General features: G+C 52.6%; 1 protein-coding gene across 2 annotated transcripts in view; it reads left to right on the top strand.

The window, feature by feature from the left end:
- Nucleotides 1-4,109: 4,109 nt before the first annotated feature.
- Nucleotides 4,110-21,888, top strand: part of RGS10 (regulator of G protein signaling 10) — a 32,687-nt gene continuing 14,908 nt past the window's right edge. The window contains exons 1-3 of one of the 2 annotated variants that reach the window (XM_081105239.1): nt 4,110-4,227; nt 14,588-14,706; nt 15,779-15,865. In XM_081105239.1, the coding sequence (XP_080961365.1) occupies nt 4,179-4,227; nt 14,588-14,706; nt 15,779-15,865 (255 nt within the window). In that variant the 5' untranslated portion in view covers nt 4,110-4,178. Of the gene's footprint in view, nt 4,228-9,614; nt 9,769-14,587; nt 14,707-15,778; nt 15,866-21,888 lie in introns of those variants that run through there. The other variant, XM_081105240.1, reaches the window with a different exon arrangement.

The following is a 21,888-nucleotide window of genomic DNA, read 5'->3' as shown; positions in this document are numbered from 1 at the left end:
AGTGTTGCGATGTTCAACTTTGCACATAAATCTTTGCATCCCTTATTCTCTCCTTGGCATAAGTGACCATTTGTAGAATTATTCACTGGGTATGAACATTTTGAAGGCTCTTACATATGTTACCAAATGCACATCTTGACACACCAGCCTCTCTTGCCTTCCAGAGAAGTCCTAACAGTTTACTTGCCTCTCTTCATTCTGCGTGGCAATCGCATCACTATCACTAACCCTGCCAACTTTCTATAGTTTCTTTTAAAAAAATGTAACTTTTTACTGTGTATAGGCTAAAGTTTACTATCTGTTGAAACAACATTGTGGGGCGGGGGTGTAATGCAGATGGGAGTAAATTTTTGTGTGCCGACATGTGCTGGGCACTGTGCCACAGGCTCTCTCGTTCATTGCTTGTGAATGCCACACCCTTAGAATGTAGGCGGCAACCTTTCCTTGTCCAATCCCATGAGGCTGTGGTAAGGGACACATAGCTGGCCTGCTATATGGCCAGGATGGGTACCCAGATCGCTTGACTCAAATACAATTTACTTACCTATTCTACTATACCTCACCTGCCTCAAATGGCCTCGAATAGTCTTTATAAGATACTCCAAAATATACTTTAAGAGACTCTGTAGTATGATTTGCACATTACCAATATTTTAAAGTTTCTGACTAGAATAAAAAATATTAAATTATAATCAATCAACAATTTTCTCTGAAATTCTGCTTTACCAAAAGACATCTTGGTCAACTCTTGCTCCATGCTTGGCCTGAATGAAGGCTGTTCAACCAAAGGGGAGAACAGCAGGGGTACAAGGGGCCGAAGTGCATGTTCTCTTTCCCCTGACGGACTGCCAGTGCTGGTGAAGGGCTGAGAGGCTCTACAGAAAGGGGGTGATGCCGCTCGGATGGCAGGCGCGGTCAGCCACATGCAAACCACCGCGGAGCTGAATCCTGTGCTGCGAGTGTTTTCTTCTGGCTCTAGGGACAGGGAGGCTCTGCACTTGTCTTCTATCCACTGCGCCTGGAGGGCTGGCTTTAGATCTTTACACACAAAACAAGGCTCTCCAGCAATTTCAGGACAGTCTTTTCGGTCCCGAAGCAGTTTAAAGCAGGGGTCTTTGTCTTTGCACTTACTGATACTCACAGGACAGCAAGAGTGATTTGAAGCTGTTGTGTTTTCACTTTATTTCAGAAAGTGCTGGCCACCTTCTGAGCTCAGGAGGCGTTCACAAGCCTCTCCTGGGCCGCACCAGGGGTGTGTGTGTGTGTGTGTGTGTGTGTGTGTGTGTGTGTCATTTCCTAGGTTGGGACGCTGCACAGATTCCTCTGTCACTGCTGTGAGGATGCGGGGCTGACCGCGCCTGGATCCAGGGGGCCCAGAGTTTAAAAGTCTGACTCGTACAACAGGGGAGACCGCTGCCTGCGGTTGAAGTGTCACTGCTCGGTTCCATGACAACGGAGAGGAAGCGTCGTGCCCCGTCCGCCGGCCATACACACAGGGGACGTTTCTAAAATCCAGCTCTGGCTCCCGGCCGGTCCCATCCCGCTCCCGCCGACACTCACTCTTTCCTGGTCTCCGGCTGAGCTGCAGGCCGCGCCGGACGCGGCGAGAAAGCGCCGGGGAGACGAGGGAGCGGGGAACCCCGCAGGGACCCCCGCCCCGGCCACGAAGCCCCAGCGACCCCGGAGCCCGCAGAAGCACGAGGCTCGGAGTGGCTCCCCGGCCCGTTCGGCTCCGCACGTCGCCAGCCCGGCCGCGCGCCGAGCTCGCTGGAACGTGGGCGTGGGCGTGGCGCGCGCGGCCGGGGGCGGGGCCTGCTGGGCCGTGGGCGGGGCCTGGGCGGGGCCGGGGCTGGGGCTGGGGCTCGGGCTGGCCCAGACTCTGACCCTGGCCGGTGCTGCCGCTTTCCCCGGGGAGTATGGGCATGGATTCTGGCGCGTCCCCATCATTTATCCGTTCCCTTCCTAGAAGGAAACGGAGGGTGCCAGCCCCAAGTTTGACAAAATACTCCTCCTGCCGGCATTTCCGAAGCTTACACGGTACAGAATTAGCAACAGTGGCTATGATTTTTCTGGGTCATCTTATGCCAGGCTTGAGGCTTGGGGCTAGGGGCTAGGAATACAAATCACCATAGTTATTACCAGCCTACTCTACAGATGCAGAAACTGAAGCTTGGAAAGATCGGGATTTAGCCAGGTCACACAACTTGTGAGTGACAATCCACCGAAACCAGGTTTCCTCCTAAATATCTCTTGAGCCCACCCTGCCTCGGACCCCTTCATCTCCCCACTCAAGACTGCTCTAGCTTCCCAGCTGCCCTAGCCTCCAGGGGCCGTCTCTGTCCTCCTTCCATCTGTTCTCCTCATTATGTGAGGGTGTACCACTGGAGATGGTGGGTGGTGGGCTTAGGGAGGGTTCGCTTGGTCATTGTTTGACATTTTGCATATATTATTCACTTTTTGGGGGTGCATTTAATGTTTAATAAAAATGTTTTAAAGGAAAAAGTTGAGCTTTTGAGCTGGATTCTAACCCTTTTTCCTAATCACCGTGGAGTTGCAGCCCCAAACCCCTGTAACCTTCAGGACCAGAAAAGCCTGTCCCAGCAGCAGAGAGGGGACGTGCTTAGGAAGACTCGGAGGAAACTGGCTGTGAGGGGGGAAGGCTAGCGAGAGAGAGAGGAGACGCAACCCCACGGCCAGAGATGGGGTGAATTGGGACTGAGAGGGTGGGAGGAAAAATTAGCAGAAGGGGAAGCTCAGAATAGAAGTTATAAAAGAAAGTGCCAACTAGTGAAAATATTGCAAAAGGGTGGGTGAAGGGGGGGCAATGACTGGGGATCGGTTTAGAAAAATAGCAATTAGCCCAGCTAAAAATAAAGTCCAATTTAGAGACAAAGCCAGACACACAAGGAGAAAAATAAGACTCGCCAGAAAGGCAATTCTTTGCAAAGCAAAGGCTCAAGAAAATGGGGCTAATGACGTCCCTCCCCGGGATGTTTTGCAGAAGAAACGAGATAATAGATTAGAGGGGGGCGCACGGCCTGAGCAGATGACTTGGCGGCGGGAGAGGCAAAATTCAGAAGCGGAGCGCCGGCGAGCGCTGAGCGCAATGGCTCTACCGGAAGGTGTGCCACGTGTCCCCAAAGTTAAAGAAGTGTCCCCGGCCAGTCTCCGCGCGAAGGAGAGGCATCACTCTGCGGTGGAATCCATGGGGTTCCTACAGAATGGCCCCGAGTCCGCCCCCGGAGCCTCCAGGCCAAGGGCAGAAGGCGCCCACGTTTCAGCATCGGCGCAGTGCGCCCGGGGAGAGGGCGCCCGCCCGCGAAGGCGCGGCTCCTTCCTCTTGCGGGAACCGCGGCTCGGACCCTGGCGATGCCCCACCGGCATTTGCGGCCGTGCCCGGCGCCCCCAAAGCCCCCAGCGGGGCACGCGCGGGAGCGCTAGGATCCAGGATCCCCGCGGGGGCGGGGGGCGGGGAAGCGAAGGTCCTGGACCGCACCCAGGTTCTGGAGAACCGCGAGGCCTCCGCATCCCAGTCTGTAACCCCGGAGGGGACCCCGCTTGCCGCTCCGCGGGGAATTCCTGCAGCACCCGCCCCAGAAAATGCAGTCACCCTCACACAGAAAAGAAAGGCGGGGACAACGGGCAAAAAGTGAGGCGTCGACAAATGGGATGCAGATTGCTGGGGCGCCCGCGGCGCCGCGCCGTGTCTGGGGGCGGCAGGGAGAGGGCGCCCCGGGATGGACGCCGGGGCTGGAGCCGGGCGGGCGGGGCCCGGGCGGCATCTCCGCGAGTCCAGGAGGCCAAGGGGCCCGGGGCGCGCGAGCCGCGGGGGAAGGGTCCTAACTCCCGGGGCGCGGGCTCCTTCTGGGCGAGCATCTCCATCCCCGGCGCGGGGCCGGTCCGGGCGTCGGGAGTCAGCCGCGTCCACCCTGGCCCCCCTGGGCCCCCCTGGGCCGGACGGCGAGGCCCCCGCCGGGGTGGGCGGGCAGGGCACGGGGAGCGCGCCACGCGGCGTCTAGTGGGGCGGGCGCCTGGGCGGCGCGGAGCCGGCTCCTCCTCTCCTCGGCCTCCTCCTCCTCCTCCTCGGCCGCCGCCTCCTCCTCCTCCTCCTCGCCTTCCTCTCGCTCAGCTGCCGCGCGGCGGGCCGCTCCTCCTCCCTCACCCGGGCGCCCGCGGAGATGTTTAACCGCGCGGTGAGCCGGCTGAGCAGGAAGCGACCGCCGTCAGGTAAGCTGCGCCCGGGGCCAGCGGGCGGGGGGTGGGGGCGCCCCCGGGGCCGTGGGGAGCAACCGAGCATCCTCCCCTCCCGCCTGGACTGGGCGCGGCTGGGCGCTGCCGGCCCGACGGGAACCCCGGCCGCCCGCGCCTCTTCGCCCAGCGCGTCCCGCGCTCCTGCGGTTCCAGCCGCGGCGGGAGCGCAGAGCCCGGAGGCGCCGGGGGGGGAAGTTCGGCGGCAGGAGGAACACAGCAGTCTTCTTGGTAGTGATGGGGAGGAGCGGAGAGGCCGAACACGCCGAACTTCGCGTTCCGTGTGGGCTCTGGCTTCCGAGAGCAGGACGTCGCGCGGGTCCCCGGGCGCCGGAGTTGCCTGCGTGCGCTGCGGGCGCTGGTGCGGAGGGTGCCCGCAGGGCGCCCCGAGGCGGCGGACCTGACCGCGGGCATCCGACGGGGCACCCGGGCCTGGGCTGCCGGCGCCCCCAGCCCCGAACCTTGCCGTCAGAATGTGGGGCGCGAGGGAGCGTGACGATCAGGGTGGGTGGGTGGAGGAGGACCCCTCTGTCGTTCGCGCCGGGGAAGCTCTGACATTAGGTACCAAGGGTTCGTCTTGGCCGCCACTCTGGACCAGCCTGCGCTACAATTTGAGGCGACCCGATAGGACAACGCTGTGCGATATGGTCCCGGCCACTTCGCGGCCCAGGGAACTGAAGCAGGAGCTGTTAGGTAACTTAGTCGGTGATGAAGAATCCAGGTTTGCCTGGCTCAGGAGTTCAGAGGCTTTTCTGCTGCCTCCCACCTCAAGAATGACTCCTGCAAGAAGGAGTCTGTGCGTGGTCCCTACCCTCTTCCCACCTAATATCACGTTATGAGGGACCTTGTGGTTAGAGGGCGGCCTGGATGCAGACTGGCTGGGGCCTGAATCCTATCTCCACCACTTAGGAGCTGGGGAACCTCTCTATGTCTGTGCAGATAAGGATCTAAAAAATGGAATAATCATAGCAACCCCCCCCCTTTTTTTAAACAAACATCTTTTTTTTTAAATTGATTTCAGAGAGGGAGAGGGAGAGGGAGAGAAAAACATCAATGATGAGAGCGGATCATTGATCAGCTGCCTCCTGCATGCCTCTGACTGGGGATCTAGCCCACAATCCAGGCATGGGCCTTGACCAGGAATCCAACCATGACCTCTTGGTTCATAGGTCGTTGCTCAACCACTCAGCAACCCCGGCCGGGAATTTCCCTTTTTTGAGCACTTAACTGGAGCTGATCTCCCCTTCGTCTGGTTATGCAGATCATTGCGTTTAATATTTAGGACAACCCTACTAAAGTAGAACCTCACAGGGCTATTGCAGGGCGCTTGTATGAGTGGTAGTGGTCATGGAAACATTGTCGTGTGGACCGTGGGCCAAAGCAGTTCCTTGTGTGTGTTCATTTTAGCCATTCCCTCTTGCTGGCTGTTCACAGACCTGGGGAGCAGCAGTCAGAGCCTGCACTCTGGAGTTAAACTCCTGGTTCCCATCTGATTATCATTTAGTGACTTTGAGCAAGTTACTTGACCACTGAGCCAACTGCTAAATTGTTGGGAAATTGGGGAGCTGGTTGCTAAACCATACCTAGCTTGAAATGGGCTATTGTTGGATATTTATATCATGGAAATGGGCAAATGCTAACAATCAAGTCTCTCCCCTTGCATGTGGGCAGGTTGCACCCCAGAAAGGTTGGGGGCAGTTTTAGGGACACCAGTGGGATGTACCACTTTCAGGACTACGCATTTGAAGCCTGATGAAATGTGGTTAGGTCGCTGGTAGAGAGATCAGTAGCTAAAAAATCATGATTTGGTATTGGATGCCTGGCATCCAAGGGCCTGATTTCCTTACGCTTTTTATGTTTAAAGTGTCCCCCCCCCCTCCCCCATGGGAAAGGACAAATTAGGTCCTGCCAATTTGGTCTCATCCAGCAAAAGGAGGAGCCAGTGAGAAAGGGATGTTGTGGGCCCCGAGACAAAGGTACTTGAAGCTAGCCACGTGATCCACGGGACCCTGTATTGTGTGTGTGATTCTTTTTTAAAATTAAAAAATATATATTTTTATTGATTTCAGAGAGGAAGGGAGAGGGAGAGAGAGATAGAAACATCAATGATGAGAAAGAATCATTGATCAGCTGCCTCCTGCACGCCCCACACTGGGAACCAAGCCCGCAACCTGGGCATGTGCCCTGGACGGGAATTGAAGACACTGGAGGGCTTGGTATTCCCAGCCCCTAATGCCAAGGTTTCAAGTGGGATTCCCTTATTCTCCTTCCTGAGGTTCCTCAAAACGTGTTCAGCAACCACATGGGGGCAGAGGGGGAAGGAGCTCTCTCCAGACCCTTCCGTGCAGTCCTGGGGACCGAGGCTGGAGGGAGAGAGGCCGCCTGTCCACAGCCCTCCAGGTGCTTCTCATGTCCCTGAAAGTGTGAAGACCCCCTGAAGGATTCTGCCCACCCACCCCGTCCCCCGCAGCCACCTGCACTATTGATGGCAACTGTGATGCTGCTTACTTGAAAAGCAAAGCCAAGGCCAAAGCCACAGCCCTGTGACCTGACCGAGTCCCAGGGGGGGGCGGGGGGGGGGGAACGGGCGGGGGAATCCCCATCTGTCAGCCAGGCCTCTCAGCCCTCCCCCGGTCCTGTTATGCATTATCCCATTAAACTTTTGGGCCCAGGTTCAGATTTATTGCTGGGCTTAAGTTTTTATTTAAAGAGGACAGTTGACATAGCAGTTTTAATGTCTTTGTTTTAACAATCCAGCAGCAGAGCAGTCCTGGCGCCTGGGACACTCTGCCTGCAGCACGGCCCTGGCCCTGGTCTTGGGGTCCAGGGAGCGTGGAGCAGGGACACAGAGAGGCTGGGTTGGGCTCAGGGGCGTTGTTGATTCAGGCGTGGTCAGCCCACAGCCAGTGGAGTCCCGGTGCCAGCTCGGAGCACCACCCAGGGCGGCCTGTGGACTGGTGGGCGGAGGAGCTCATGGTGCTTTATTTACTTTCACTGACTTGGCAGCTGAGCGGCGGTCTCCTTTCCTCACTGTTAGGGATTTTGGAAACCCAGACAGGTGCCCATTTCCTGGGTGAACTGAGTCACTTCCCTCCTGTGGTTGAGTAATCCCCAGTCCCCTTCCCCCCACTGGGCTCTGGGGACTTGCTGTTTAAATTATACTAAATTTACTCTCACCAGCTTCTTCTGCTTCCCCCAGATAGCTCTCCCTGGCAGCTGCCCCAGCGGCGGCTGTGGGGGCCCGGGGCCCCGGCCGGGGACGGCAGCAGCTCCTCGATAAGGACGGTCAGGAGGCGTCCACTGGGCTGAAACAGCCCCTTGCAGACTTCCGGAGACAAATTGCCCTTCCAAGCGAGTTCCCATCTCTCGAGGGCCCTGCGCGTGGGTCAGCTTTTCTCTCTCCTCTGCGGGGTGCTCAGGGACCCCTATTCTGGCCTGCCCAGTTCCATTCCCCCTTCCCAGCTTTGCCCCTGGGTGGCTAGACATTCCCATCCCTGTGCCTTTGCTCCTGAGGGTGTCCCCTGTCTGGCAAACCTGCTCTTCCAGGCCTCCTGCCGCCCCCCACCCCTCTCTCCCTGAAACACAGCCTGTCCATTGCAACTTTCCCTGGGCAGCTGCAGGGGCCCCTGGGGCAGGGACTTGTCCGGAGCTGCCCATTTCCGAAGGGACAGAGCAGGGAACTCAGATCTGTGGCCCCAGTCCAGAGCTCCCTCACACGGTATCTATTTAGTCATCTCATGAAAATATATTTAACCCGGCCGGCGTGGCTCAGTGGTTGAGCGACGACCTATGAACCAGGAGGTCACACTTCGATTCCTGGTCAGGGCACATGCCTGGGTTGTGGGCATGCAGGAGGCAGCCGATCCATGATTCTCTCTCATCATTGATGTTTCTATGTCTCTCTCCCTCTCCCTTCCTCTCTGAAATCAATAAATATATTAAAAAATAGATATGTATTTAGAGAAAGAAGATGGAAATGACTTTTCTCTTTCCTTTCCTGCCTCCCTCCCTCCCTTCTTTCTTTTCTTTCTTTTTTTTCACTTTCTTCCTTTCTCCAGATGGGATGTTAAAAGCAACGCCATCATCAACCATCTTTATCATCCCACAAATGCCAGGATGCCTTAACTCCCCAGATAGTAGGAAAGATATATCTCATGTAGAGAACTATTGTGCTACACAAGAATCTTCTACTAGGGAAAGGCCCTGGGTGGAGGAGAAGAGGACCTGCCCTGCTGTCCTCCCTTCTGTAGCCCTGGAATTTTGCACCATGTACATAAATGTTATCTTCTATTAAAAAAAGGAAAAACCCCACCAAAATCCCAGACTGTCTTTCCTCTGTCCACACAGTTTACTTGTTTTTTTTCTTTTCTTTTTTCTTTTTTTTTGATTCTTACCCGAGGATATTCTTTCCATTGATTTTTAGAGAGAGGGGGAAGGAGGGGAGGGGAGGAGAGAGAAACATCGATATGAGAGAGACATATCGATTGGTTGCCTCCTGCACGACCCCTGACCAGGGCCGGGGATTGAACCTGCAAACCAAGGCATGTACCCTTGATCCGGAATCGAATTCGTGATCCATCATTAGACCACTGAGCAAAACCAGCCAGGGCTCACTTGTTCTTCTTCTTCTTCTCATTTCTTCGTGGACCAGTGAGGAAAACTTCATGCCTGCCTGTGGCACTGCCGGCAGATGGCCATTGGGGAACTCCTGGTCTCAACTTCTCAATTAATTTTAAGTTCTGTGAGAAAAGGGGCCCTGCCTTTCATTTTTTACATCTTTCACAGCCCCTTCCTTTCCAGGCTCTCCTGCCGGACAGCCTCAGGTTGAATCCTAACTCGTCTGCTTCCTTGCCTGCTCCTTTGGAGCAAGTTATTTCACTTCTTTGTGCCTCAGTTTCCTCATCTGTAAAATGGACCAACAGTGCACCCGACCTCCAAGGGTTGTGGGGAAGTTGAGATGGGATCTAGTAAGTGCTCAGGAAATGCCAGCTAATTTTACAACTGCCATTCTCCTCTCTGCTTGCCCCCAAATGGCAGAAAGACACAGCACTGACTCTCAACAAATGCACAGTCTGCCCGGCTGATACTGGAGGGAAAGTCACTTATGTGCCTCGAGGTCGGGGGCGAGGGAGAGTGACAGAGCGGGGGAGCGAGGGCCCCTTATCAATAAATATTGGTTCCGGTGGAAGCACGGGGGCTTCCGGAAAGTGAAAGCCGTAATGACGGGGCTCCTGGGGCAGGTTTATTTTCCCTGGGCCTTTGCCTGGAGAGTGAGGAGTCCAGGGAGGCTACAAATCACAGCCGGGCCGTCGTACTTCCTTCCCTCTGGTAGGAACTGACAACCAGTGGCCATCTGTTGTGCAGTCCACTCAAAAGAGGATGTTGAGGTTTGTTTTTCCTTCGGACCCAAGGGTACTGGGGAGCCCTGCAGCCCCGGCCTGTCTCACACGAAGCGCCTCTGAGAAGGCAGCGGGTTTGGGGCTGCCCGGACCTCCCCCGGTGGACCCCGGAGCATGGAACGTAAGGAACGACCCCCACCCTCTGTGGCAGGTGCCCTGGGTTTGCCCGCCGCCCGGGCGCTGGCAGGGCGGAGAGGGGCCAGGGCCAGGGCCGGGGCCGCGTGGGGTGCCGGCAGGTGCACAGGTGGCCTTTGGAGGCACAGCCTGGGCACGAGGCTTTCTCGGTGGCCTCGGGCCGCCTGTGACACTGCCGATGCCGCTTCTGAGCCGAGCCAACCCTCCGCGCACTGCCCGCGCTGCTCTTTGACGCTTGCTCCTATTATGATTACTGCACACTTTTTTATTGTTATTCTTTTCAGCTAATTGCAGTTCACGCTAACCTCCCCGCCCAGGGAATTGCGTGCCTGATGGGTAATTATTCTCAGAAGCTAGACACTGGAGCTGACAAATGCTTAAGTGATATTTAGAAGATAGAGTGTTTCCATGACCCAGTTTCTCCAGAGCTTGCAGTAGATCACGGGTCCTAATGAACCCATTCGCTGCTTCGGAGTCGGGGTGACTTTTTAAAAAATGTAGCATGTTTGATGTGGTGGAGGTGATCTGGGGTTTCAATACATTTTGTGGGGTGTGTACTTTCCCTTGAGTATCTTAAAGGAGTATGGTGTATGCGCACGTGTGTGTGTGTGTGGGGGGTGGGCACCAAACCGCTTTAGAATTTAGGGTTAACCCTCCTGTCTTTTCCTGGGCTTGAATGTTTAGTTTATTTTCTTTAATGTGCTGTGGGTTTTAGGGGTAATTGGGACAGGCCCTTTGAGGTTGTAAGTTGACTCTGCTGTTGAAGGCGCTGGATTTTGAGATTTTTTTTCTAAAATATTATGTGACTTGGGGAAGTGGTCCATGCAGGATCACGGCCCAGGCCTTCCTGCAGACTAGCAGCAGGAATCCCTACTGTGAGCATTCGGCTGTGATGAGCGTTCCAGATGCCTTTGGAATACGGATTTCCAGGGCAGTGATGTGCGGAGAGGTCTCTGGTAGAGGTGACGTCACGGCCGCTGTAAATAATGCATGGCACCATATGCTGCAAGCACCCAGCCTCGGCCATCTGCACCCGGAGGCCGCGCCCTCTTTGACACAATGGCTTTTACTGAAGCCAGAAACCACACAGAGCAGCATACATGTAGATGGAAAGTGTACGTACATGTGTTTGCATGTTAGATGGTTCTGGCACAGTCTCAGGGGAGTTTTTGTCTGCGCGGGATTGGGCTCTTACCCAGTTTTCTCAGGCCTCTCCCCGCAGTGTAATTGTGATCACCACTTGAGGGCTGTCAAGTTCTGGCCCCTGTGAGTGTGACGATCAGCAGACATCAAGGAAAAAATGACAGCACAGCCTGGTGCCCAGGGGCAGGCACCCTGGAGCAGGACTGTCTGGGCTTGACGGTGATTCCGTTTCCCAGCTGGGCCACCTTGTCCGTTACGGTGCCTCCGTTTCTCACCTGGGAGGTGGGGATAATATCAACCACATCAGAGAGTCACCGTGAGGACAGACTGACTTAAGCCATGTGAAAAGCTCAGAACATGGCAAACAACTTGTTTATTATTAGCTAATGACAGGTTAATCTGAAAATAAAGTTACTGAAAAATAAGTATTGTGTCTGCAAAAATTGAAGGTCTAAAATGCTTTCAAGAGCCCACGAGGTACAGAAACCATTCTTTTTTCATGACAAACATGTCCTACAAGTGAACTAAAGAACAACAAAAAGTAAACAGAGCTGGACAAACTTAAAACAGATGTTGTCACCAACAGCTCCTTCTTAGCTTGAGGTTCTTAAGAAAACAGGTGTAGCTTCTCTCCCACCAGTGCATTCCAAGCCCACCTTGTGGAATCCATCTCCAGTGGACACTTTTATCAAGAAGGAGAGAGGAATCTCAGGCCTTTGTGGCTCCAAGTGCCAGGAGTTGGGAAGCCGGGTTTTGCTTTATCCTGAAGTCCAGAGAGTAAACCAGCTGGCTACGGGGAAAGGTTATTTCTATCTCCTGTGCATTATTGGGTTGACTGTAACATTCAGAGTGAACTGGGATGGCTTAGGAAGCCTTTAGTTGCCTACCCCAGAAAGTAGCGGACGTCTGCTGAGCAGGGGACAGACCCCGAGTAACGGAAATGCTGAGCTAGGGGGCGGTCTCTAGGGCAGTGCCCAGTGGAGTGGACCTCTGCTCAGCCTCATTGGAGGTCAGGGATAACGGCTTGGAAAAGAGACACTGTTCAGGAAATGGAGTTTGCAAATGCTGACCTGTCCAGATCGATCGATCGATCTATATTAATACCAGTCAAGAAGGATTATAGGAAAGAAGGCATAACCCAGAGCCTGAATCAAATCGAAAGGCAATAGGACAGGCACCCTGTGCACCTGTATTTCCCAGGCTCTGTGGAATAAGGCGACTCGATTCCATGAGTGGGTCCTGAATTATAAAACCATTTGTTCAAATGAAAGCTGCTGCGGAAACCTAACCTGCAAAAGGGCTAGAATATGGACTAGAGGGCGAGGGGGCGGTAGCAGCTGCCCAGTGGTGCGGACAGCTGCCTCACCTCTCCGTCAGCCACAGCACTCTTCTAGCTGAATGCGACTCCGAGTGTGTGCATTTGCATGAGAGCACGTCAGTGAAAACCCAGATGGTGGTTTGGTTTATGATGGAAAAGAATGTCGAGAGTTTTGGAATCCTTTGAGGTCACGGTTGAAAACGTAGGGCCCAACGGGTGGTTCTGCAACAGGGAGAGACACCGCAGCCGCCCGAGGTTGTTCCTGGAGCCGCGAGCTTGTGTCTCTGCATTTATTTACTCGAGGGGCTCTGCTAGGGAAACGGAGTCAGCTGACCAGCTGCGTCCTCCGGGTCGGGAGCAGAGGAGTAAATTAGTGAGGTGCCTGGCAGGACGAACGCTGTTGCAGAAATGTCTGATCATAACGACCGTTTAATTTGATTTACCCCTCGTTGGGAAGAAGCTCAGGGTTCGGCGGCTTGCCATGCCAGCTAGCGTTTGCAGAGAGCGCAGGAAACTACTGTAACGGCCGCGAACTGAAGATTCGCTTGAGAGAGGCGTCAGATCCATTTGCGATGTGCTCGCGTGAGTTCGCTTCTCCGTTAGAGGCATGGATTTGTCCCACATCATCCCCATCCCTCACTCCATCGCCGGTGCGTATGGAAACACAGCCTTCCGCGGGGCTCCTGGCTTCTGCCTAATTTAACCCAAGTCAGCCCGAGACTGTCTAAAATCCAGGTAGTTTTCCCAGCCGCTGGGAGATGGAGTCTCGGCTGCTGGAGAAAGTAAAGCGTGTGTTGACCCCCAGTAGATCAGGAGAGGTCACGGAAGCTGAATGACTACTAAGTCCAATGTATTTTGATACAACTTTCCTCCCCAAACACCCTAGTTATTCACGGGTCAGCATTTATAAAGCTCTTTCATTTATCCTTTTCAAGTCATTTGCTTGGCTGATTTGTTATTTATTTTTCAATTATAGTTCACGTTCAACATTATTCTGTATTAGCTTCAGGTGTACAGCAGAGTGGTTAGACAATCCTATACTTTACAAAGTGTTCCCCCCACTTTGGCCGATTTCTTCATTAAAAGCTTATTTCCTCCTAGATTCAAACTTTTCTTTATAGAAACATGTCTTTACTTTGAAAGGAAAAAAAAAAAAAAGGCAACGGAGAAAAAAGTATTAGCTACAAAAATAGTTCACTCGATACATTATTTTAAGGAAGGGGAGAGAGGAACTGACATTTGTTGGGAGTCCACTGTGAGCTTCCAGGTGCCCCTTCCTCTTTTAATCCTTTGGGGAACCGGAGCTACAGGGGGGTTGTCTGTATTCCATGGTCGCACAGTTTGAATTGGCCAAACTGGGTGTGAAACCTGGGTTCATCCCAGTACATTCCACGGTTTCCCTCGACCCCAGGAGGGGGCCAGATCCTGTAGACGGAGACGTGTTTGTGGTGTCACTTCCTCTTTCAGGCAAGTAGCTACAGTATGCGAGTTGGAGATCCCCTGTGCCCCACCCCTCAGTCAGGGGGCTTTTGAGGAGTCTGGAGTAAGAGAGGGCAGCAGATGGGCGGGTACAAAGAGTCATTCAATCCTTCGGTCCGTGCACGAGGTCAACAGTGTGCTGCCGAGCCATGCTGGAGCCTGGGGGAAAAAGGAAAAATCGGTAATAACGACCCTGCCTTTATTTTCAATGTTGGTATTTTGCTCATTATGGAATGATGAGCATTCATTTTTATTTTTTTAAAATATTGCATGAAAAAGTCATTTATCTTGATGCTCGAGTGTTTTGGCAGCTCCTTTAAACTTTGCACCGGTGGCAGGGCCTCCTTTGCCCCACCCTAGTCCCTGGAACATTTATTTGGGTGCCAGGCAATGAGCTACATGCTGGAGACACAAGATAGAGATACCCAGGAGCTTTCAGATGAGAAAGAGTTTGTCAAGCCAATAGAAACAGCTCAGCGTGATCATTATAAGACAGAAAGTGTAATGGGGAAGGAGTCTCTCTTGAGCCCAGGTGCCTGGGAGGGTGAGACCTGCGGGCTGCCTGCATTTGGCCGGTGGACACATGGGTGGGGGAGGGATGTAAGGGGAATGTCAGGAAATGCCAAATCGCTTCATCGCTCTGAGCCTCAATTTTCCTCATCTGTACAATGGAGGGAATGGGAGCACCTCCTCCATGAGGTTGTTTATTGTCAGGGCTAGAGCGAGTTCACCGGGGTAAGTGCCTAGAATAGATTCTGGCACCTAACTTAGAATCTGTTAGGCACAATGCTGATGATATGCAGGTATTTCTAAATGATAGTATCCATGGGTCACATACACAGTCTATCTACACTTTGCTTTGCAGACATCCACGACAGTGATGGGAGCTCCAGCAGCAGCCATCAGAACCCCAAGAGCACAGCCAAGTGGGCGGCCTCTCTGGAGAATCTGCTCGAAGACCCGGAAGGCGTCAAGAGATTTCGGGTTTGCCTTTTTCATTGAGGTTTAGATGGGTGTGTGGGGAAGCACAGGCCAGTTTTTAATGCTGTCCCAACCCAAGAATAAGAACTTCTCACCTGTCGATGCCAACATGGAAAGTCATGCGTAGTCATGGGCCAGCAGCGAGGGCCATGCACAGGGCGTTTCTGGGTTTCATATAGCTGCTGAATGGGAGGGGGTGGGACAATGGGGAAGACATACCATGTTCATTGACAGGATCTACAAAGAATGTCCAGCTCTGTGATATCTGGGAGGGGTGGTCTGCATCTTTCTGATGAGAGGGGTTGTTCTTTTGTGTGTTGGGATTATTAACAGGGTGAGACAGGCAAGACAACAGCTGGCAAAGTGAAGTTGAACTTCAAGAGGAAGCTGATGGATGGGGAAGCATCAGTGCTGCCTAGAAATAACTTTTTTGGCCACCAGTGACCCCAGGTGTCAGAAGAAGATTGTGTGAATTTGAAGAGTGCCCTGTATCTGCCCGAGTTCCACCGAAGTCTGTCCTTAAGTCTGCGTCTGAGGAGGGGGTGGCAGGCAGGGCTATTGATATTCCTGGACACCGGGCCACTGTGAACTTGGTCTGGATCTCATGGAGGACACTTTTCTGTGCCACGAATCCCCAATATCTGCCAAAAGAGAAATATATACACCTCCAACTTAAAATAGTTTTCACCATGACCTTTTTGGACATGCTTAATATATTTTCTTTTGTTTTGTTTAAAAAATGGGCCTGATTTTAGAGGAATGTACTTTGTTTAAACATTGTCTGGAAGGAACCAATATATCTTCCACTTTAATTTACTTTCTGGTAATTTATTGTTAGCTTAGAATTGTGAGGAGATGCTTGCTTCATTTTTACTCTTCCTTACAATGTCAAAGCCATTACGTTCAAATGAAGATGAAATTCTAGCTTTGACATTAAACAAAAGCTTTGTTTTTCAGGGTGGACTTTTCATGCTCATGTTTTGGATTTTACCAAATCAACCCTTGAAGGGAAATGTTTGTTTGTTTTTAAAGTAGAATACTGTTTTATGCATTCTTTTTTTCTCTGTATCCATAGGAATTTTTAAAAAAGGAATTCAGTGAAGAAAATGTTTTATTTTGGTTAGCATGTGAAGATTTTAAGAAAACACAAGATAAGAAGCAGGTATTTCTTCCACTTTGTAATTATATTCTCCATAATGTTTTTGCTGTCCTTACAAACTTACAGCTGCCTTTCCCAATATATTGTGAAATTGCCTAAGGACATCTGATCCCTATTGGATTAGGGGGAAGATTTAAGCTTCAGCTTAGGTATCCTGTGTTACTCAAATATTCAGAAATTTTAAAAGAGGGTGCCAATCCTTGTTTAAATGGAGCTGTGCAAATGGACAAATACTTAAAGTAAAAATAACGATTTGTCACTTAGAGTTCATCACCGCGTACGATTTTTTTCTTCGTGAATAAGTTATGTGGCTGCTCCCCTGTGTTTGACATGTCGGCGTTTTGTACAGACGTAGTAAAATGACAAGCAGATGTGGCGATGAAAGCAGCGTGTCTCGGATGGATTGTCAGTGATTCACTACATCTTTATGAAACATCCTGTAGTTGGCAGGCACCCCACATAAAACGTTTCTGACTGTTCAGGGTAGATATGTGCTCTTTGCAGGCAGTAGCCTTTCATTCCAACGTCAGCCAGTATTTTTACCATTGAAGGTGGGGTACAAGGGGAGGTGGAGGAGATAATGGGGAAGGAGGCCTGTGGATTGGAGGTGTTTATGAGGCCTGTGACTGTCTATTTCTTTTTCTTTTTTGTGTGTGTATTTCTAAGAGGCTACCAGCTAAATGCTTACAGGGTCCAGGAAGTAATGTACATGAGGGAGGCTTTTGGTGTGAGGCTGTAGGGAGTGGTGGGGCCTGGGACCATCAGGGGGCAGCTCCCTGGCTCCAAGAGCTGCAGCTGGCTGCTGAGCTGGCTTTGGCAGTGAATGCTTTGGGATCTGTGGCTCCTGGCCTTCCCCTGCTTCAGGTTCTGCCCACTTGGGTTTTCACTTGCCCACCCTTGCTCCCAGAAACCCAGGGGCCTTTCTTCCTAAGGCATTTCTCTCGTCTTCAGCCCAGTGCTGCCTGTTTCTCCAGAGAAGCTAAACATTTGGAATTTGATGTGAACCATCCAATATTGTAGAATTAAAAAAAAAAAGAAAGTAAAGCCTTGCCTGCCAAACAAAACACATCCACGGGCAGATGTGGCTTGTGGGCTGCCAGTTATTGCACATCTGTCTCCAAAAGCTGGAATCCAGCAGTCATCACGTGTTTGCAGGCAACAGCTTGGGAAATGGCCATTGGTTTATTCAGAGGTTCTTCTGGACTCAGACACACTTTCCCCAAGATGGGGCGGGTGGCCTTCCTCTCCGTAGGGGCAAGGATGGATTCTGAGGTAGCGTCCCTGGAGCTTGAATTTCCTGAGTCGGCCTAGAAAGCCGTCTGGGACATGGCCATTGGCATGTACTTTTGTCGGCTTCTTCTATTCCCTGGATGGCGCTGCCTGAGCCTCCTGGGTGGTGAATGGCCTCAGAGAGCAGGAGAGGGGGCCTGCCTCGGAAAGCTAGGGTGCTGGCTGCAGCCTTTCAGGCAGGAGTGCCCCTGGCGCCCAGGCACAACCTCCCATAAATGCTGGATTGTGCCGTTGATTTGTCCAGCATCACCTGAAACCCTAGCTCAGAGTCAAGCAGAGAAACAGATGCCCACCCCTCTGCCTGCTCTTTCTGTGTTGGAGGTGAGAGGGGCCCGGAGGTTGGCCAGCCCACCCATCACTGGGCAAACCAAGAAGTTGAGGTTCCTTTTTTGGCCAAGCTGACACTTGGGCCAGCGCCCCGAGGCCACCCCATCATTTTCCCTGCAGACCATGCTGGTGTGTCCTTCAGTTCAGCTGAGCTCACCGATCTTTGTGGAGTGCCTGCTCAGGGCCAGGCCTTGAGAAAAGCACGAGAGACACACAGGGACAAGACAGATGAGCTTCACTGGGGAACAGGCGCTGGGAAGGGAAGCCGCTTGTTAAGCCTCTGCAAGTGAGCCTGGAAAGGGAAGTGCAGGTTCTGGGAGCACAGGCCTCGGCAGTCTGGGAAGTCCCCAGGGGAAGTGAGTTTAAGCCAACATGACAGGGAAGTGGAGTTTGGGGCTGGGGTCGTGTTCCTGGAGGAGGAGGCAGCATGTGGGGAGGAATTCCTGGAGAGGAGAGTGAAGGTAGACCAGATGGCTGAGGGTCATGCTCTGCTGTGCTCTTTGGCCTGGCTCTGCTGTCCTGGAGGCTGGCAGGCGGGTGGGGCCACACCTGGAGAACCTGGGCACCAAGGTGAACACTGGAAAAGCCATGTGGTAGGTTGCATTAGCCCATCCACATCCTACAGACAGAGCTTCCAGAATCCGGCAGCCCCTCTCGGCCCCCCCTGAACCGCCCCCCAGACTATGAGTCCTTGAAGGTTTGTGTCTTTCCGCCTGGAATGTGCCTGGTGCTTGCTCCAGTGCAGTGAATGCTGCCTCGCTGTCGGCTGCCTGAGGAGGCAGTGGACCTGGAAGGGGAAGCATCCAGGCATCCACACCTGTCTGCATGAGCCTCAGGGCGACTCCCCTCCTCCCAGGGGCTGTGGTTGGAAGGTGACACAGCGGCTTGCCCACGGCCGCCAGTGTGGTGCCGACAGAGCTGCGGACAGCCAGGATGCAGACCGGTCTCCCACTCCAGGGCCTGGGAAGTTGCTAGTGTGTCTGGCTGCAGGGGAAGTAAAACCTCGAGTAAGTTCGAAGTCACTAATTTAGGAAAGCGGAGGAGGACCTCCGCACGGGGAGAAGTCGGCCCAACTGAGTTTCACAATCAGACTTACGGCGTCTGGAGTTTGGTGAGGGTTCATCTCTACAGTGAACTGAGGCGGTTGTGGGATCACGGGAACCTCACTTTTGCCTCCATTACTTTGAAGGGGACCCATACTGGTTGGTTTGCCGTTCTTTTACTAGGTTCATCCAGCCGGCTCTCTCCTTAGCACTTCCTGATTTATCTGGTCTCTTGTATAATTTCTTTTTTTTTTAAAATATATTTTATTGATTTTTTACAGAGAGGAAGGGAGAGAGATAGAGAGTTAGAAACATCGATGAGAGAGAAACATCGATCAGCCGCCTCCTGCACATCTCCCACCGGGGATGTGCCCGCAATCCAGGCACATGCCCCTGAATGGAATCCAACCCGGGACCCCTCAGTCCGCAGGCCAACGCTCTATCCACCGAGCCAAACCGGTTTCGGCTCTTGTATAATTTCTTTATTCATCTTCTGATTGTTGGCTTTCCCCTCTGTCATGCAGGCTCCTAAGGTTTGAGATCTTTGTCTGTCTGCTCCCCCAGTGTGTCCACGTGCCTGGGCCAGTGCCAAGCACACGGGACTTCCAGCTCTTTCCACTCAGGTCAGGCGGCACCTGAGGACCCCCCGTGGCTGGGGAACTAGCCTCCCTCTCTCTCACTCTGTGTTGCTGTTGCAGCCTTGGACTTGAGAATTGAACATGAGTCCATCCTGCTGGGGCTCGGTGCTCAGAGGCTCCGAACAGTGGGAGCTGTGTCTTCACTGTCCTCCGGGCCTGTGATTCGCCCCGACTGGCAGGAAGCGCCCCTTGGTTTGGGAGGGTCTTGATCTCTGCATTTCTGGTGGGGATGCTGGGGCTGTAGGAACTTGTGAGGGTGATGCCCCCTACCCTACCCTACCCTACCCTACCCTACCCTCCGTGAGGTTCCTGGGGTGGTGGTACCCTCTAGGTGTTCAGCAAGCAGCATGCAAAACAGCTCCCCCCCTTTGCACTGTCTTTGTGGTTTAACATTTTTCTGTCAAGTGCCTCTTCCCTATGAATTAGCCTGTGAGCTATATCTATCTTCTACAACAAAGCCGCATTTACATTTTACAAAACCTCAGAAAGAAACTCCAGCAAGGTGCTCATTCTTTGGCTACTCCTGAATTCATTCATTCATTCATTCATTCACTCATTCATTCACTCATTCCTCAGCACATGTCTTCATTGCTGTTAGGAATCAGTATTTTATATGGAAGCTAATTTGTTTTCTTTTGGGCCAGTTTACTCTGCCGAGGATGGAAATGGATCGGGCAGCCTGTACAGGTTTGTGAAAACCAAACTGAGAGTGGGCGTGGCCACGCGGTGGGGTGGGACGAGGTTTCTGATCATCAGAGCTCTGAGAGCGGCTTGCCCTGGCATTGCAATAGGACGACACCTTTATTTATTTTTATGTATTTTAAGATGTCTTTCTTAACCATGAGGTTGTTCATTCCCCTTTGCCTTCTTCTTCACTGTTTTCCTGGACACAGTTCACCTGGTCCCTGACACTTCCTCTGTCTTGCCAGTTTTGGCCTTCTCTCTTGGTTGGCTCAGGCCTTGACATCTTGAGAACAATTACCCACTTCAGGCAGATGAGCACTCCAGTGTCAGCCGCCATCAATCCCTCGCACAGTTTTAGTATGTGGGCTGCCGAAGCGAGCATGGATACTATCTTTTAGAGTTGACAGAGTTATGGGGGGAGTCTGTCGTATTTATTATTGTTATTGTGTCTTACTTAACACTAAAACTCGATCCAGGATTTTAGAGGGCTTGGTATTCTTATTGAAAGTAAGGGTAAAGGTTTTCCTAAAAGGCTGAAACACCACCTTCTTTATTTAAGAAATAAAAGGATTTAAAAATTCCAAAAGTGACACGTGCACTCCTCAGATGAAATCCATTCATTCACAGGCGGATGCCATGGGCTGGGCCGTTCCCTTCGCCGCTCAGCACCCTCCAGAGCTCCCTCTGCGACTTTCCAACCTTCGTCTTTCAACGTGGACTTGGCCGGGCCCAGGCCGAACTGCTCGGAGCTCAGAGGCTCTTCACGTGGTCTCCATGGAGGCCTGCCCAGCGCCTCCATCCCTTCCTTCCTTCCTTCCCTGCTCACGTATCGTTTTCAGATGTTGTCTGCCACTTCCTCTTCCTATCACCGAGGTTTCACTTACTTACATCCTGTCTGCTGCATTTTCATTACGAAAATGTGTATTGTTTGTCGTCTGCCGCTGAGCCAAAGAGAACGCTCCAGTTACATTTTTCTTCTTGCACCATTTTTTCGCTTTTCTTCTTTCACCGTCCTTTAAAGTGCTTCGCGATATGATGTTGCACGGGCTCAGGCCTCTTAGCTCATGGCTGCGGCCCGGGTTCACCTGGGGACAGTCCTCCGGGGCCCTCTGACCTCAGCTCCCTGGGTCTTCCTGGGCCACCACTGGCCATGCCCTTTGCCCTCCTGCTTCCTGGCCCCAGGCCCTCTGTCCGGAGTCACTCTCTCACTGCCTTGGAGCACGGCGGGCAATCGCCTCCCGAGAAAGGGGGCACGTAAGGTAGACGTTTAAAGATCTTGTTGAATGAAAATGTGATCCCCCGCCCCGACTCTCCCACTTCATTAATAATCCGACAGAGCATAGAACTGGATGAATTCTAGGCTGAAACTCACTCATTGTTCCATTGTCTTCATGGCTGTTGAGGATCAGAATTTTATATGGAAGCTGATTTGTTTTCTTTGCTTTTTTCCTTCCCTGAAATAGTACAGGGTCTTTTTTTTACCACCAGTGTTCTAGAACTGTACAGTTGGAAGGGCAGGCTTCCTTCACCGTGTGGGCATTTTATGGAGACCGTTAATCTGGGAGCTATGGTTCTGGACCGTGTTCTCGAGTTATTATCCTTATTTTTTCATCTCTTTGGCTTTTGATTCCTACTTTTCTTTGGAGGTTTCAACTTTATCTTCAAATCCTTCTGTTGAAATTTTTTATGCTTTTTTTTGCTTATTTCCTCTAGACCCTCTGGTGTCTTTCTGGTGGCCCCAAGCCTGAGATGATGTTTATAAACGAACACATCTCCGATCAGCTGAATGGGGAGACTTGGGGGTTTGTCCGCGGAATTTCACTCAACCCCTCCGTCCGGCAGGCTTCTCCTCCCTGCCCTCCTTCATGCCTCGTCTGCAGCTTCCCCCGGTCAGTTCTTTAGAGAAGGAAACTCCAGCCTGGGTGGAGGGAGAAGGGGAGAGAGGGGGAGATGATCACTGGGGTGCTCAGAGCTGGGGGCCTGGGCCTGGGGGTCTCACGGCCTCTTCCTGCTGCCCTCCTCATCCCTTCCGGCGGGCTTACCC

This window comes from Myotis nattereri (assembly GCF_964212035.1).
Source record: "Myotis nattereri genome assembly, chromosome: 13".
NCBI lineage: Eukaryota > Metazoa > Chordata > Mammalia > Chiroptera > Vespertilionidae > Myotis > Myotis nattereri.
The sequence above is the reverse complement of the archived record's forward strand: the minus strand, read 5'-3'. Positions and strand labels throughout refer to the sequence as shown.